General features: G+C 40.0%; 1 protein-coding gene across 1 annotated transcript in view; it reads right to left on the bottom strand.

The window, feature by feature from the left end:
• The window catches only part of MED14 (mediator complex subunit 14), a 59667-nt gene that overhangs the window by 27462 nt on the left and 18460 nt on the right, over positions 1-13745 (bottom strand). The window contains exons 11-15 of the mRNA XM_008153031.3: positions 8869-8994; positions 6977-7055; positions 4391-4550; positions 2253-2447; positions 1741-1875 (exon numbers count right to left, since the gene is read on the bottom strand). Coding sequence (XP_008151253.1) covers positions 1741-1875; positions 2253-2447; positions 4391-4550; positions 6977-7055; positions 8869-8994 — 695 coding nt within the window. The remainder of the gene's footprint in view (positions 1-1740; positions 1876-2252; positions 2448-4390; positions 4551-6976; positions 7056-8868; positions 8995-13745) is intronic.

The following is a 13745-nucleotide window of genomic DNA, read 5'->3' as shown; positions in this document are numbered from 1 at the left end:
TGAGGATCTGAATGAACCCTGGGCTTCTGGCCTGGGAAGGGCAAAGGTTTAGAACAAGAACCCCTGACCAAATAGGCAGTAGGGGTTCAGATTCAAAAGGAATCGTAGGGTGAAGGGCTCAAACAATGTTGCCTTCATTCTATGGATCACATAAATAAATAGCCCTGGTAAGATTAGATTGCGTTATTCACATCTCAGTACAAATTGCTTTAAGCAGAAAATGTGCTTGCTTTTGTCTTTTACATGTCTTTTTCGTTGAGAGAAGAAAAGTAGGCAAGGTTTTTAAGAGCTTGATTGAGCTGACAAGAGCTCATATGTCTTCTGTGTGTAACAGGTATGGGAGTGAAGACAAGGGGACAGAGAGGACATGTGTCTAGAGGTGTTAGTCCATGTGGGCACTACAAAGACACATTTCTGTGATTTCTAGCTGGAGGAGGAGGGGGGGACCAGGCAGGAAAAGAGGAAACAATTCATTACTTTGCCCCCGGACACCATGCACCCTCCCTTCCTAATGCAAAGGCAGCACTGCCTGACTTTCACACGCTCAAGCCACACAGCACCATGAGAAAGGCCGAGGTCTGTACAGGCTAGGAGCTGTGGCCGGTTCCCAGCAAATACTCCTCAAGCTCTCAGCTCTAGCAGCCGCGACACTGCGGACAGGGGATCTCTTTTAGGTGCCTGTTCCTGGGCTGCATTTCTCAGGGCTACTGGGCTCTTCAGTGTCACAGCTGATGCCCACCTTGAGATCCCCAAGCTCTATAAAGCAGGGGTCAGGCAGAACAGCTCGTGGCCAAATCCGGCCCACTGCCTGTTTTTATAAATAAGTGTTACTTGACGATAGCCATGCTCATTTTTTAAAGCATCAGCCATGGCTGGTTCACACTACACAACAGATGTGAGTAGCTGTGGTATGAACCATATGACCCACACGCCTAACTATTTACTATCTGGCCCTTTCCATAACCAGCTTGCCAATCCCTGCTCTAAAGCACGAAAGTGTTTTCTGAGTCTTCCTGAGACTGTCACCATCAGTGCGACGGAAACACTCCACTTTCACATTTCCAGATCTCTTCCTTCCTTCACAATGATTCCCAGAGGGAAGGAGTCTTACAAAAAGTAAAACTTCAACTAGAGTGAAATAATCTAGGATTTAAGGGTTGCTGATCCTGGTCTAAAGCCCTTTATAAAAAGCAGGTTCTGTCGGTTCCCTCCCCTTTTACTTTCATGGGGGTCATGCTGGATGATCACAACTGTGTATTCTTGAAAAACACGAATTCTGCGGAAGTCTATGCCTCTTGCATGTGACAAAAGTAAATTCAGTTTAAGATTCTTTCTGACCTGCTTCTCAGAAAGGAACCCAATTTTGTTACTGTGTAAGCAATATGTATAGCTTCATCAACTCAAAAATAAGCCTCCCCTTTATCCACTGGCCATGTCTAACAGAGTTAAATAATGCTGCTACAAAGAGGTATACAAGATGTTAATTCTCAAAAGCTGCCTTTTTGTTTTAAAACTGAAAAGAATTTGCTTTCCACTTCCACAAAGAGCAGAAGGCACACAATTCCAGATGAGAGAGATGAAATAATTTAAGTTGTTTTACATGTATGATTTCATCCCCCCCCTCCCAAGATGAACAAGATTGACAATCATTCTGATTCTCCTAATGGAATCCATGTAGCTTTAGCAAAGCATTTGAAAAATTACTTTCATTTAGAGTACCCAAAATTGTTACAAAATTACCTCCAACCGAAGTCCTACAAATGGCATGTTTGTATCACACACAGCGACAAAGTGAGCTAGAATTTTATTGAAGGCACACATTTCTCCTGAGCGTTTGGTTTTCTTAGGTTCTAGTGGACATGTATCATCAGACAACTAGAATATAAGTAAAAAACAGAAAAAAAGTGTATGTGATACAATTAGTTAAGGCAGTTAAACTATGATAAAGCTCAAGGTTAAGTAAAAGTCTTACTCATTCAGCAAATATTTATTGGGCAAATATTGGCCTAAACATGAGAAATTTAGCAGTAAATATTGTGTATTTAACAAGTTCTCTTGTGGAAAATGATGTATAATTAATTATTAATTAAAAGAGAAGCATTTCCAAGAAAATGTAGACAATTATTACTTAAATCTTATTGCTGCCTCGTCTTTTAAAAACTATCTAATTCTTTCCCATATTAAAAACATGTGAAGACTACAATGAAGTTAATGCACACAAATTCTGTGCTTATTTGCACATGTGAGCATACCTTGCGCTTGGTACCGGTTCTAGGCTGTTTCCCGGTTTTGGTCCGGAAAATCAGTTCCTGGATGTTGTCCTTGAACTGCTGCAGCAGGAGTGCCATGACAGGGCCGTCCTCGCGCTCCCCAGCGCTCACGGACAGGAAGTAGTACTTGTAGGACAGCTGTGTGGGTTTATTGGGAACCTCCAACATCTCTACAACCTAAAAAGGCCCACACAAGAAATGAAACTCGGAAAAATAATAGGGGTTGGATATGTTCCCCTGATATCAAGTAGGGCTTAGAATTATAAATCTAATGATCTATTTTTTTCTTTAAACAAGACAAATTAATCGTGATGTCAAAAAAAGCATTCCTACCCAGTAAATATATAATTTTCTAAAAAATTGAGCAGACTAAAGAACAACAACGATAGTGAAAACCTTAAACTATAGCTAATGGGACATTTAGACTATTTTCATTAGATGTTCTTGATATTCCTGCCTTAGCTTAAATAAATTGGGGGGAAAAAAAGTTACGCTTAAGTCCAGCAGCTCTGCTAGATTTTTCTACAACGTTACCTATTTCAACTTGCCCTGCTGTCTCCCTTAACCATGAAAACATCCTAAGAATTCCACTATTATGGCAGAAAAAAAGGACAACGATCTCTCATACTTGGAAGCATATAAAAATGAACCCCGTCTTTTCAACAGAGAAATGTAGTCACTGTGAGGATAATGGTAACGGTATCACCTACAAGATGACAGGTGCTAACATATTTAATCCTCCTCATAACTGTGAAATCGGATTATCTTCATTTTCCTGGTAGGGAAACTGAGGCACTAGAGTTAAGGTTACTTGTCCAAGGTCTCAGAGCTAAGAAGCGATGGACTCACACTTTGATCCCAGAAGTTTGGCTCTAGAGACCTTGTTCTTACTCACCGTACCAGCTTACTATTCTCAAGGTCTACCTGAAATTTAAGAAAAGTCCCCTAAATACTTTAGTGAGAGAAAGAAATGCCCTTAGGCAAAGCTGTTGACCAACACTTTCCTATCTCTCATCCTACCTCTCCCCCCCCTCCCCAAATACTCTCTTCAGGAAATTGGCCAACACCTAAGCATCACACTGATACACCCGAGGCAATGGAAGAATTAAAAGTAAAATGGACACTTCACCAAGGAAGACCTATGGATGGCAAATAAGCATATGAAAAGATATTCAACATCATCAGTCATGAGGGCAGCGCAAATTAAGACTACAGTAAGACACCATCCCATATCAGAATGGCTAATTTAAAAAAAATTACAATATCCAGTGCTGGCAAGAGTGTGGAGCAATGGGAACTCCCATGTGTTGCTGGCAAGAATGCAAAATGGTCCGGCCATGTTGGAAAAGTTTGGCAGTTTCTTATAAAGCTAAACACTTACCATATGACCCCAACAATCCCACTCCTAGTTACTTATACAAATGAAACAAAAATTTAAGTTCACAAAAAACCTATATGCAAATGCTCATAGCAGTTTTACTGATAATTATCCCAAACTGGAAACAACCCAGATTCTTTCTACTGGAGACTGGTTAAACAAACTGTGCCCCACCTTCCCATGGACTACTACTCAGCTATAAAGGGGTGAACTATGATACATACAACAATAAGAATCTTACTATGCACTAAAAGGTAATGTAACCAATAAAGTGGATATATATACCTTCAATCAATTAAAGATTAGAAAATAAAGCTCCTTCAGCCAACCCATATTAAAAGGCTGCATTATGCAAGTCAATATTTGATTAAAACCAAATAAATTTATCTGACACAAACAACATCTCCAAACCCTCACGGTAGTTGCGTTCAATTTTTTTCTTCTTATTCAAAGATGATGCCTCATTCCAAGCAGAAATTAGGCCTCACCATAGGAAAGATCCCAGGGTGAGAAATGGGGGTATATCTTATATTCCCCAAGCCTGCCTGCACATTATGAAATTTCTTAGAATTTTCCTCTCTCCCAACCCTACCATTGTCCCTGCCCTCCTGGGTTGAGAATCACTATACAAAAGTCAGTTATCCAATAAAATACATTTGCAAATGAACTTAAACAATAAATCATTCAAGATACTGACAGAAGCACTGAACTGGCCACCCAAATCACCCCTTTGCATACTTACAATGTAGTACTGTGGAAGGCGAGTAAGTTTAATGAACAGCTTATTCTTAGAAAGTTTTCCAATAGGATGAGTTGAGTAATTGGACAGCTGCAATGTTTCAGTGCTTATTGTAGGCAGATGTTTTATAGATTGTTTGCAACGTTGTTGTCCAAGCCAAAACCTTAATTTAAAAAAGGTAATCCACATCATAAAAATCATAGGATTTTCTGATTAACATTATGCTAAGTGAAAGAAGCCAGTCAGAAACGATCACATACTTTATGACTGCATTTGTATGAAATGTCCAGAAAAGGACAATCCACAGAAATGAAAAGCAGGCTCATACTTGCCTGAGGCTGAGGCTGGGAATGGGAATGAACTGTAAATGAGCACCTTTTTGAGGTGATAAAAAACGTTCTAAAACTGGATTGTGGCTATGGTTGTAAACCTCAGTAAATTTACTACAAGTCATTGAATTGCACACTTAAAAAGGATGCATTTTATGATAAGCAAATTATACTTCAATGGTTATTTCAAAAAAATTAATGTTCCATGATAAATTAGTGACGAACTGGTTATTCATCAAAGATCATTTGAGAAACAGTATAATAACTGACAACCAGAGGATTTTTTTTAAATCGTCATCTGAGCCTGTTTTTATTGATTTTAGCGAGAGGAAGGGAAGAAGGAAGGGAGAGAGAGGGAGAGAGGAAGGGAGGAAAAGAGACATTGATCAGTTGCCTCCTGCATGCACCCCAATCAGGGATCGAACCCACAACCTAGGTATGTGCCCTGACCCGGAATCAAACCTGCAATCTTTTGGTGACCAGGATGATGCTCCAAGCAAGGCACCTGGCCAGGACCAGGGGACCTTTCCTATAATTATGTGAGTTTAAGGCTTTTGGGATTTAGCTTTCTGGTTTTAGTTATATTTCTGCAGGCTGGAACTGCCAGATAACCTTAAGTTATGCAAAATGTGAATTATGAAGCATTTAAGTATTTAAACGTTGCTTGTTTAGCCAAAATGCACAAAAAATGATGCTAAACCACAAAAATTTTAGAAACTGTTACCTAGAGTAATGACTATCATTTTTCACATACAAACTAAACAGCCATTCAAAAGGCTCATGAAAAAAAAAGAAAGGTTCATGTAATATTATCTCTCTATTGGCATTTAAAATCATGTCCTGTTAATGAGAAAAATGACTTGATATAAAAATGTTTGAATTTTTACCACCTAAAACTTCCAAAGCGGAAGAGGTAGGCTAGAAGATCACAAAAGCAGTAGATCCACCCCTTCTCCATTTGCCAGCTTTAGCCTTGATCTCTAAAATTTATATTTCTCTCTTGGAATTTTTGTTGATTTATTAATTTTAAGAGAGTTTGTTAGAGTTGCTATAATGGTACCTGTGTGGACTAGAGTGGTAATGAAACCTTCAAGGATTATCTCTCGCTCCATTTTCAATTTTATTTAGTTTCACAGCATGAAGCATTCAAAGGATTTTGAGACACATTGAAGGACAGTATCAGAGAAGCAGAAATGATTATTCTGAAAGTGTCAGCTGGCAGATGCATACCCTGAAGACTCTCCGGGATAAGAACAACAAGGCACTACTGCAGAGAACACCAGCTACAATAAAATTCCTGGTGCAGCGTAATAGTGCAGGAGAAAAAGTGGCAAGGAACGAAAGCTGACCGCCATGCCCTTCATACCTACATTTGCTCTAGAGGGGAATCTAATACGAAGCACTGCCATCCTGGACCTATTCCAAGAGAATTTAGATTCGACCATTAAGTACTAAAAGGTGTTCAAGCTTCACGTCATAAACATTAAGGACCGACCAAGAGCAACAATGGAGCCCGGCCGGCATGGCTCAGTGGTTGAGCGTCCACCTATGAAGCAGGAGGTCACGGTTCGATTCCCGGTCAGGGCACGAGCCTGGGTTGCAGGCTCGATCCTCAGTGGAGGGACATGCAAGAGGCAACAGATCTATGAATGACATGAGAATCCCCATGTGATCTTCTCATCATTGGTATTTCTATCCCTCTTTCCCTCCCTTCTCTGAAATCAATAAAAAAATATTTTTATATATTTTATTGATTTTTTACAGAGAGGAAGGGAGAGGGATAGAGAGTTAGAAACATCAATGAGAGAGAAACATCGATCAGCTGCCTCCTGCACACTCCCCACTGGAAATGTTCCTGCAACCAAGGTACATGCCCTTGACCGGAATCGAACCTGGGACCCCTCAGTCCACAGGCCGACGCTCTATCCACTGAGCCACACCGGTTAGGGCTAAAAATATATTTTTTTTAAAAAAAGCAATGATGGAGAAAATGTATCCATTTTGCCCTAGCCAGTTTGGCTCAGTGGGTAGCATCAGCCTGTGGAATGAAGGGTCCAGGGTTTGATTCCGGACAAGGGCACGTGCCCAGGTCTCGGGTTCGATCCTCAGTGTAGGGCATGTAGGAAGCAGCTGATTCATGATTCTCTCTCATCACTGATGTTTCTCTATCTCTCCCCTCTCCCTTCTCTCTGAAATCAATAAAAATATATATTTTTAAAAAGTTTCCATTTTTAGTATTGAGCTAAATAATTAAACTTACTTAAGTTGTTGAACCCAAGGAACAATCCGTTTCATATCATCATTCACAGACTTCTCCATGTCATCCAAAGTGGCCTGATCTAGAAAATAAAGCATTTTAATTAATTAATTGCTTGTACAAGACACAAAATATCTAGATAGCCCAAAACTTAAAATGAAATTATTGTTTTAGGCAGAAAGGAGTGTTACTTTTGAGTTAGAAAAAATCTAAACTAAATGCATCATTAGGCATAAATTAACCTAATCTGTTTTCCCTCTTTAACATTTAGGGAGAGTTATAGTTAAGACAACTAATTAATATCAAATGTATACTTGCAACAAGAATAAGTAACAAATACATGAATTAATTATTTGCCTATATTTTAATTCCCAAAATTCTTAAGTCAATTGATATTTTTAACTTATCTGTATTGAAAGCTCTTAATATTACTAGACGAAGAACCTTAAAAATTATAAAAACTATAAAATTCCATTATGATACTTATTAAACACAAATGGTCTCTAGCATAAACAAGAGCTGCTGGCTGAAGATTAGCATACTAAATGTCACTTAGAATTTTTAACGACACTAGATAATGCTAATAATAGAATGTTGAGCAAAAAGCTAAATATAAAATGATTTCAACTAAAGAAAAAAATACAGAAAAAAGAAAAAAGCACTGCTGTGGACTGAACTGTATTCCCCTACTTGCCCGAGATGGTAGAGGCAGGGCCTTCAGGAAATAACTAGGCTCAGATAAGGTCGGGGGCTTCATGGTGGGATTAGTGCCCTTATAAGAAAGGCCAGAGAGCCTGCTCTCTCCCGCTTCCTGCCATGTGAGGACAAGTGAGAAGGCCGGAGTCTGCAAGCCAGGAAGAGAGCCCTGACCATAACTCAACCGTGCTGACCACCTGCTTTCAGACTTTTGACCTCCAGAACTGTGAGAAAGCACATTGTTGTTTCAGCCGCCCACTCTGGTTCTTTGTTATGGTAGCCTGAGATGAGTAAGATAAGCATAGATATCCTAAAGTAACAGTGATTGCCAAGAGAAACTATTTTTTACTTCTTCTCTCATTTTTACATGTTTAGGTTTTCACTGATGAGTATGTACTGTGTTAATAATCAAGAAAACAGTTAAATAAAGTTTTTAAGAACAAACAACAATTGCCTGGTTGGTTTGGAACCATAGTTAAAAGGTAATTCATAAATGTGTCACTTATCATTTAGCCATCACACATGTGATGCGATTCAAAGTAATGTGGCCAGTACTCCACGAGCAGCTCGTAGAAAAATCTCTTTATAGCCAGCCATACAACTAGAAAAACTTTTATTTTCAGCAATCTATGTAGCTTAATGTTAATTTCAAATGGCAAAGGTGCTAATATGCCCCAGAGCAATGGTCCATTAGCAATACAAAAGCACTAAGTTCCTAGTATTTCACCATTTTAGAACACCAACTGACAGAACATGTAAGAAATCAAACTTTAATTTCTACTGTATTTAAGCCAGAAAAAAACCTTTTCCTCCAGGATCCTGTACCCCAAGTTATCTTAGATGTTTATAGCTATGAATGGCATGAGAATCCCTTGTGGCCATCTTCATGTCTCCCAACTATTAGTGGTAAAATCGTTACATCTAAAACACATCATCCATCAACATTATGACTTTTACGTCAGAGAAGCAACATGAATGTACTTCATATTGGGAAGTTTAACTTCCGGTACAAGAAAATCCAAAGTGGAGCTAAAATGGGCCCCAAGGAACAGATGTCAGCAAGTTATTCTTTCCATATCTACTCCTCTCTACACTGCTCATGCCGCTCTTCTCAATATCTAGTGGCAGGAATTTTTAATTTTGCTTTTGTTAAAAGTATTTTTCCTTACAGTGAATGACTATATCATTTACTAACTTACCAAGTCCATAAAGCATCAATTGGAACATTCCAGAATGCAAATCCACAAAAATGTGTAGACACTCTGAATTTCCACAGGGCTCCAAGATGGGAACAACGAGAGCTGGAAGTGCAGTCTCTATGGAAGCTGAACAGTTAAGAATTAAAGATTATATTTCTATCTGAGCATTTCTTAAAAAAAAAAAAAAAAAAAAGTATATCTCAGAGACTAGAAACAAGTCAACTAGTAAACAATCCTGACTGTGAGAAGAAAAACATGATTTTTGCAAAATTGCAATATATAAAGGCAATTAGGAGCTCAAAAGGAAAAATGTAATCTTCAACGTGGCGTGAAACAAATATGCCCAACTCAAATATTATAGCAAAGAAGTCCCAAAGGGCCTTAAAAAACATTAAAACAGCCAGGGAAAATTTAACCCCATCAGTGAGCTGGGTCCTAGTTTTACTTTCACTCAGTAATGACCAATAAGTTAATTTTTAAGGATTTTCTTTTTTATATAGTGGGAAGCAAATCAGTTGTTTGGTAAATCAAAGAAGTTTCATCTGCGGCATAAATATTCTCAATGCCATTCTTCCTAAAGGTAGGTTTTCTGGCAATTAGGGCCATGTGTTTAGAAAAACAAACAGCACGTGAGAATTACTGAACATTGCTGATTATCCAGGAAAATGCTTTTCATTATTTATGTCCCTCATTTTCAAGTTACAGATAAAATAAGAACACAGGCAACTTCTACACACAAACTCCCAAAGCCGCCCATGTACTTGTTCTGGGCTTTCGCAGTATTCCCAGCAGGCCTAAGGAACCTTTCCCTTCACCCCACAAGCTGGCAGGCAGAGCAGGAAAGGAGCAAAGCACTGAGAGCACACTGAGCAGACCAGCCGGGGAGCTGGGAAAGGAACAGGCCCCTCCGGCGGCCGCATTCCTCTAAGGCTAACACAGAAGAAAGGCAGAGAGGGAGGAGAGCGGACATGGAGGCCCAGCCTTCCCTCGGGTGTGGCTTCTCTGTGCTATTTTGTTCAACAAGGACAATAACATCTTGCTGTCCATGCCAGGGGTCCTTAGGAGGAAAAAGTGACAAGTTTGTGAAGGTGATTTAAAAACAAAGTGCTTAACAATGTACGTTACCTTTACGAATCGAAGAGACAAACCAAAACATCTTATTGTGAATTTGCAATCATTAAAATGAGGGAAGTTACCCTTGGTACTATCTATACAAATTATCTAACAAATTAATAAAGCAAAAAATGGAAAGAGACATAGATGAAAACAAGCTGCTTTCAAGTGTATCTGTACATCTCTGTATGCAAATGTTTAACAGCAGATCCAGCAGAACTCTCACCTAAAGACAGATAAAAAATAGAACAAAAAACAGAACAAAAAGGCACCTACAGGAATTTCTGTACCATATTTTATAATTCAGAACAGTGTGACAAATTAGTTCATGTTCTGCTGAAATGACTGTTCATAAAATAAAAAGTACTTACAGATTTGAAGCAGGGTTGCTGACTTTAAAACTTATCTGTACTGTTAGAATTCCTAATGGGGTAGAGATATTTTCCTCAAAGCAAAAACATTTTTGAAGCGTAGTAATGGAGTAAAACTAGCTCTGACAACTGGGATAACAATTATAACTTCAATCTGATGATAAAAACTGAGTATTCTTGAAAAGACAGGGGACCAAAGTAAAATATACAACACAGTCCAACAGACAGAAAATACTTTGATGTCTATCTCTGAACATATTTTATGACCACCAATGTCCATAAAATAAAATAGCTAAGGCTCTAAGCACTTAAAGGCAGCAGGTGTTATCCAAAAATGGAGAAACCTGCGAATAAAACATAGCAGGGGGAATTAAATGCTGCGCAAGATGACAGGACTAGGCACTACTTTTGCCTGCAGCAGCGATCCATACACAGATTTCCTCTTTGGTTCCCCCCTCTCTTCACTGAGGACAACACGAGGAATGCACCAGCAGACAGTAACATGAAGGGTGAAGACTGAAGACCAGCAAGTGGGCACAATCAGGAATGGCTGTGAGCTTCACAGCTTCTGAACTGACCTGGACACCCCAATTCCAGTGCTGACACAGCACAACCCAAGGAGCGCACCCCAGCTTTCAAAAGCCAGGCAATGCTGCGAATGGGGCCACGTGCCTCGCACTGCCTTTTATTCAATTTCTCTCCAAAGCCTTGCCTACTTTCCCGGAGCCTTTGCCCGCCCCCACCTCCCACCCGTAAGCAAGCACAGACAGCCACCTGGGCTACACGCAGCCTGCTGTCTGTGCCTTCTCCTAGCCAGCCCTGGAGATGCTCCACTTTCCGAGCTACTCACGCCCTCAGGTGATGCCAGTGAGGCGCTGGAGGAAAAGCCAGGTGATCAAGGGGGCTGCAGAAAGGGATTCCAAGAACAGCCCCTGGTCCCAGGCAAGGATCTGACTAAAGCATGCTTTACAGAAGGGATCCAGTAAGACTGCATGAGGAGTATAAATGCATGAACATGAATTTAAAAAACGAAGCGTTGGCCGGTGTGGCTCAGTGGATAGAGCATCGGCCTGCGGACTGAAGGGTTCCAGGTTTGATTCCGGTCAAGGGCACATGCCCCGGTTGCGGGCTCGATCCCCAGTGGGGGGCGTGCAGGGGGCAGCCGATCCATGATTCTCTCTCCTCATGGATGTTTCTATCTCTCTCCCTCTTCCTTCCTCTCTGAAATCAATAAAAATCTATTTAAAAAACAAAACACAACAACAACAACAACACACAAGGTAAAGCATATGTCCTAAGACGGTGGGTCAGCAGGCCCTTTCCTATAGGTTCTCACTTCCAGGACTGTCTGATTAAAGTAGGACAGAGTTCCACCCCCACACGCCAGCACCTCCCTCCCCTCTAAAGCTCAGTTTCCCAAGCACCTTTCTCTAGCACTGAGGACTCCCCAGACACCGAGGGCTTGAAAACCCCACTTTTGCTAGAGTTCTAGAGATCTCGGAAGAGCCTGGACATCCTCTAATTACAAATGAGGAGAATGGGGCCCAAAGAGCGTGATTATTCAAGACTCGCAGCTGAACTCAGGTCTTGGGGCTACTGACTCAAGTAGTGACATCGCTACAAAATGCTGCTACAGAAAAACCTTCGTAACTTATTCAAACAGCACTTCCTATGTAAACACATGCTTACAGTCTATTTTTCAAAGTAATTTAAATATCCCCTGGGCAATCATATTGAGTTTTTTTACTTACTAAGCCTTATTTACAGACGATATTAAAGTAAACCAGAGCCTACCACAAGATCACAAACCCCTATTTTCTGCAATCCCACCAAATGAAATTTTAGAATTTCTCTATTTTGAAAAACTAGAAATAAGAAAAATTAGAAAGAATTAAGATTGCAAAAATACTTTAAATTTTCATTAAGAACAAAAGGGGCACTTCAACAAGGGTGCCCAGACAATTAAATAGGGGGGGAAATCATTTTTTTAACCAGTTACTAGGACAACGGCATATCCCCAAACAAAAAACTCAGTTGGACCCCTACCTGAAAGTAAGAACTAAAACTATAAAACTCTTAGAAGAAAACTCAAGAGTACATCTTCATGACCTTGGGTTAAGTAATGGATTCTTTAGGTTTGACACCAAAAGCACAAGCAACAAAAGAAAAAATAGCCAAACTGGACAATGTCCAAATTAAAAACTTGTGTTACAAACGATACCATTTAGAAAGTGAAAAGACAACTCATGGAATGAAAAAATCCATGATACAGGAAAAGGGACTTAGATAAAGAACTGTTATAACTCAGTAATAATAAAAAGATAATTAATCTAAGTATGATATGGGTAAATGATCTGGATAGACATTTCTCCAAAAAAGGTAAGTGAAAAGATGCTCAACAATCATTAGGAAAATGCAAATCAAAACCACTATGAGATACCACTTCACACCCACCAGGATGGCTAGAAACAAAGATAGACAATAACAAGTGTTGGTGAGGATGTGGAGAAAACTGGAATCCTCACGTGCTAGTAGTGGAATAAAAAATAGGTGTTAAACATGGCAAAAGGTAAAACATATAGAGTCACTATATGACCCAGCTATTCCATTCATAGGTACATATATATGATATTACTCTGAAATGTCCTGGAAGGCAATTCTATAGACAGAAATAGATTAGTGGTTGCCAGGGAGCTGGTGGGAGGGGTGAATGGGGGAGTGACTGCTAATGAGTACATGGTTTCCTTCGGGGATGATAAAAATGTTCTAAAATTAGATTGTGGTAATGGTTGCACAACTCTTTGAATATATTAAAAAAACACTGAATGAGTGAATTATATGTGAGTTACCTATACTAATAAAAGGGTAATACACTAATTAGACCAGGAGACCTTCTGAGAGACCTTCCGAATGTCCTTCCAAGCAAAGCCATGGTGGGGGGTCCCGAGGCAGAGGCGGTTATGGCGATCAGGCGGCAGGGGGGGTAGTTGGGGGCAAGCAGGCCAGCAAGGAGGGGCAGTTGGGGGCGAGCAGGCCGGTAGGCAGAGTGGTTAGGGGCAATCAGGCAGGTGAGCAGTTAGGAGCTAACAGTCCCAGATTGTGACAGGGATGTCCCCTGAGGGGTCCCAGGGTGCTGAGGGACACCTCCCCACACTAGTATCTCAATAAAGCAATTTAAAAAAAAAAGGAGGGTCCAATTAGAGTTTTAATTATGCTTTCCAATCATAAATTTTAGGTCTGTATTTAGTAACATTGCTTGAGGGATTAAAATTGGGGGGGGGGCAATTTACACTACATCTTATAATTAAATTTAACCCTTTGCACTCGCTTGCTTTTTTTCTCGATTCCTGCTACCGATGCTAACCATGTCGAGTCACATTTGAGTGCAAAAGG

This window comes from Eptesicus fuscus, chromosome 1 (assembly GCF_027574615.1).
Source record: "Eptesicus fuscus isolate TK198812 chromosome 1, DD_ASM_mEF_20220401, whole genome shotgun sequence".
NCBI classification, from domain to species: domain Eukaryota; kingdom Metazoa; phylum Chordata; class Mammalia; order Chiroptera; family Vespertilionidae; genus Eptesicus; species Eptesicus fuscus.
The sequence above is the reverse complement of the archived record's forward strand: the minus strand, read 5'-3'. Positions and strand labels throughout refer to the sequence as shown.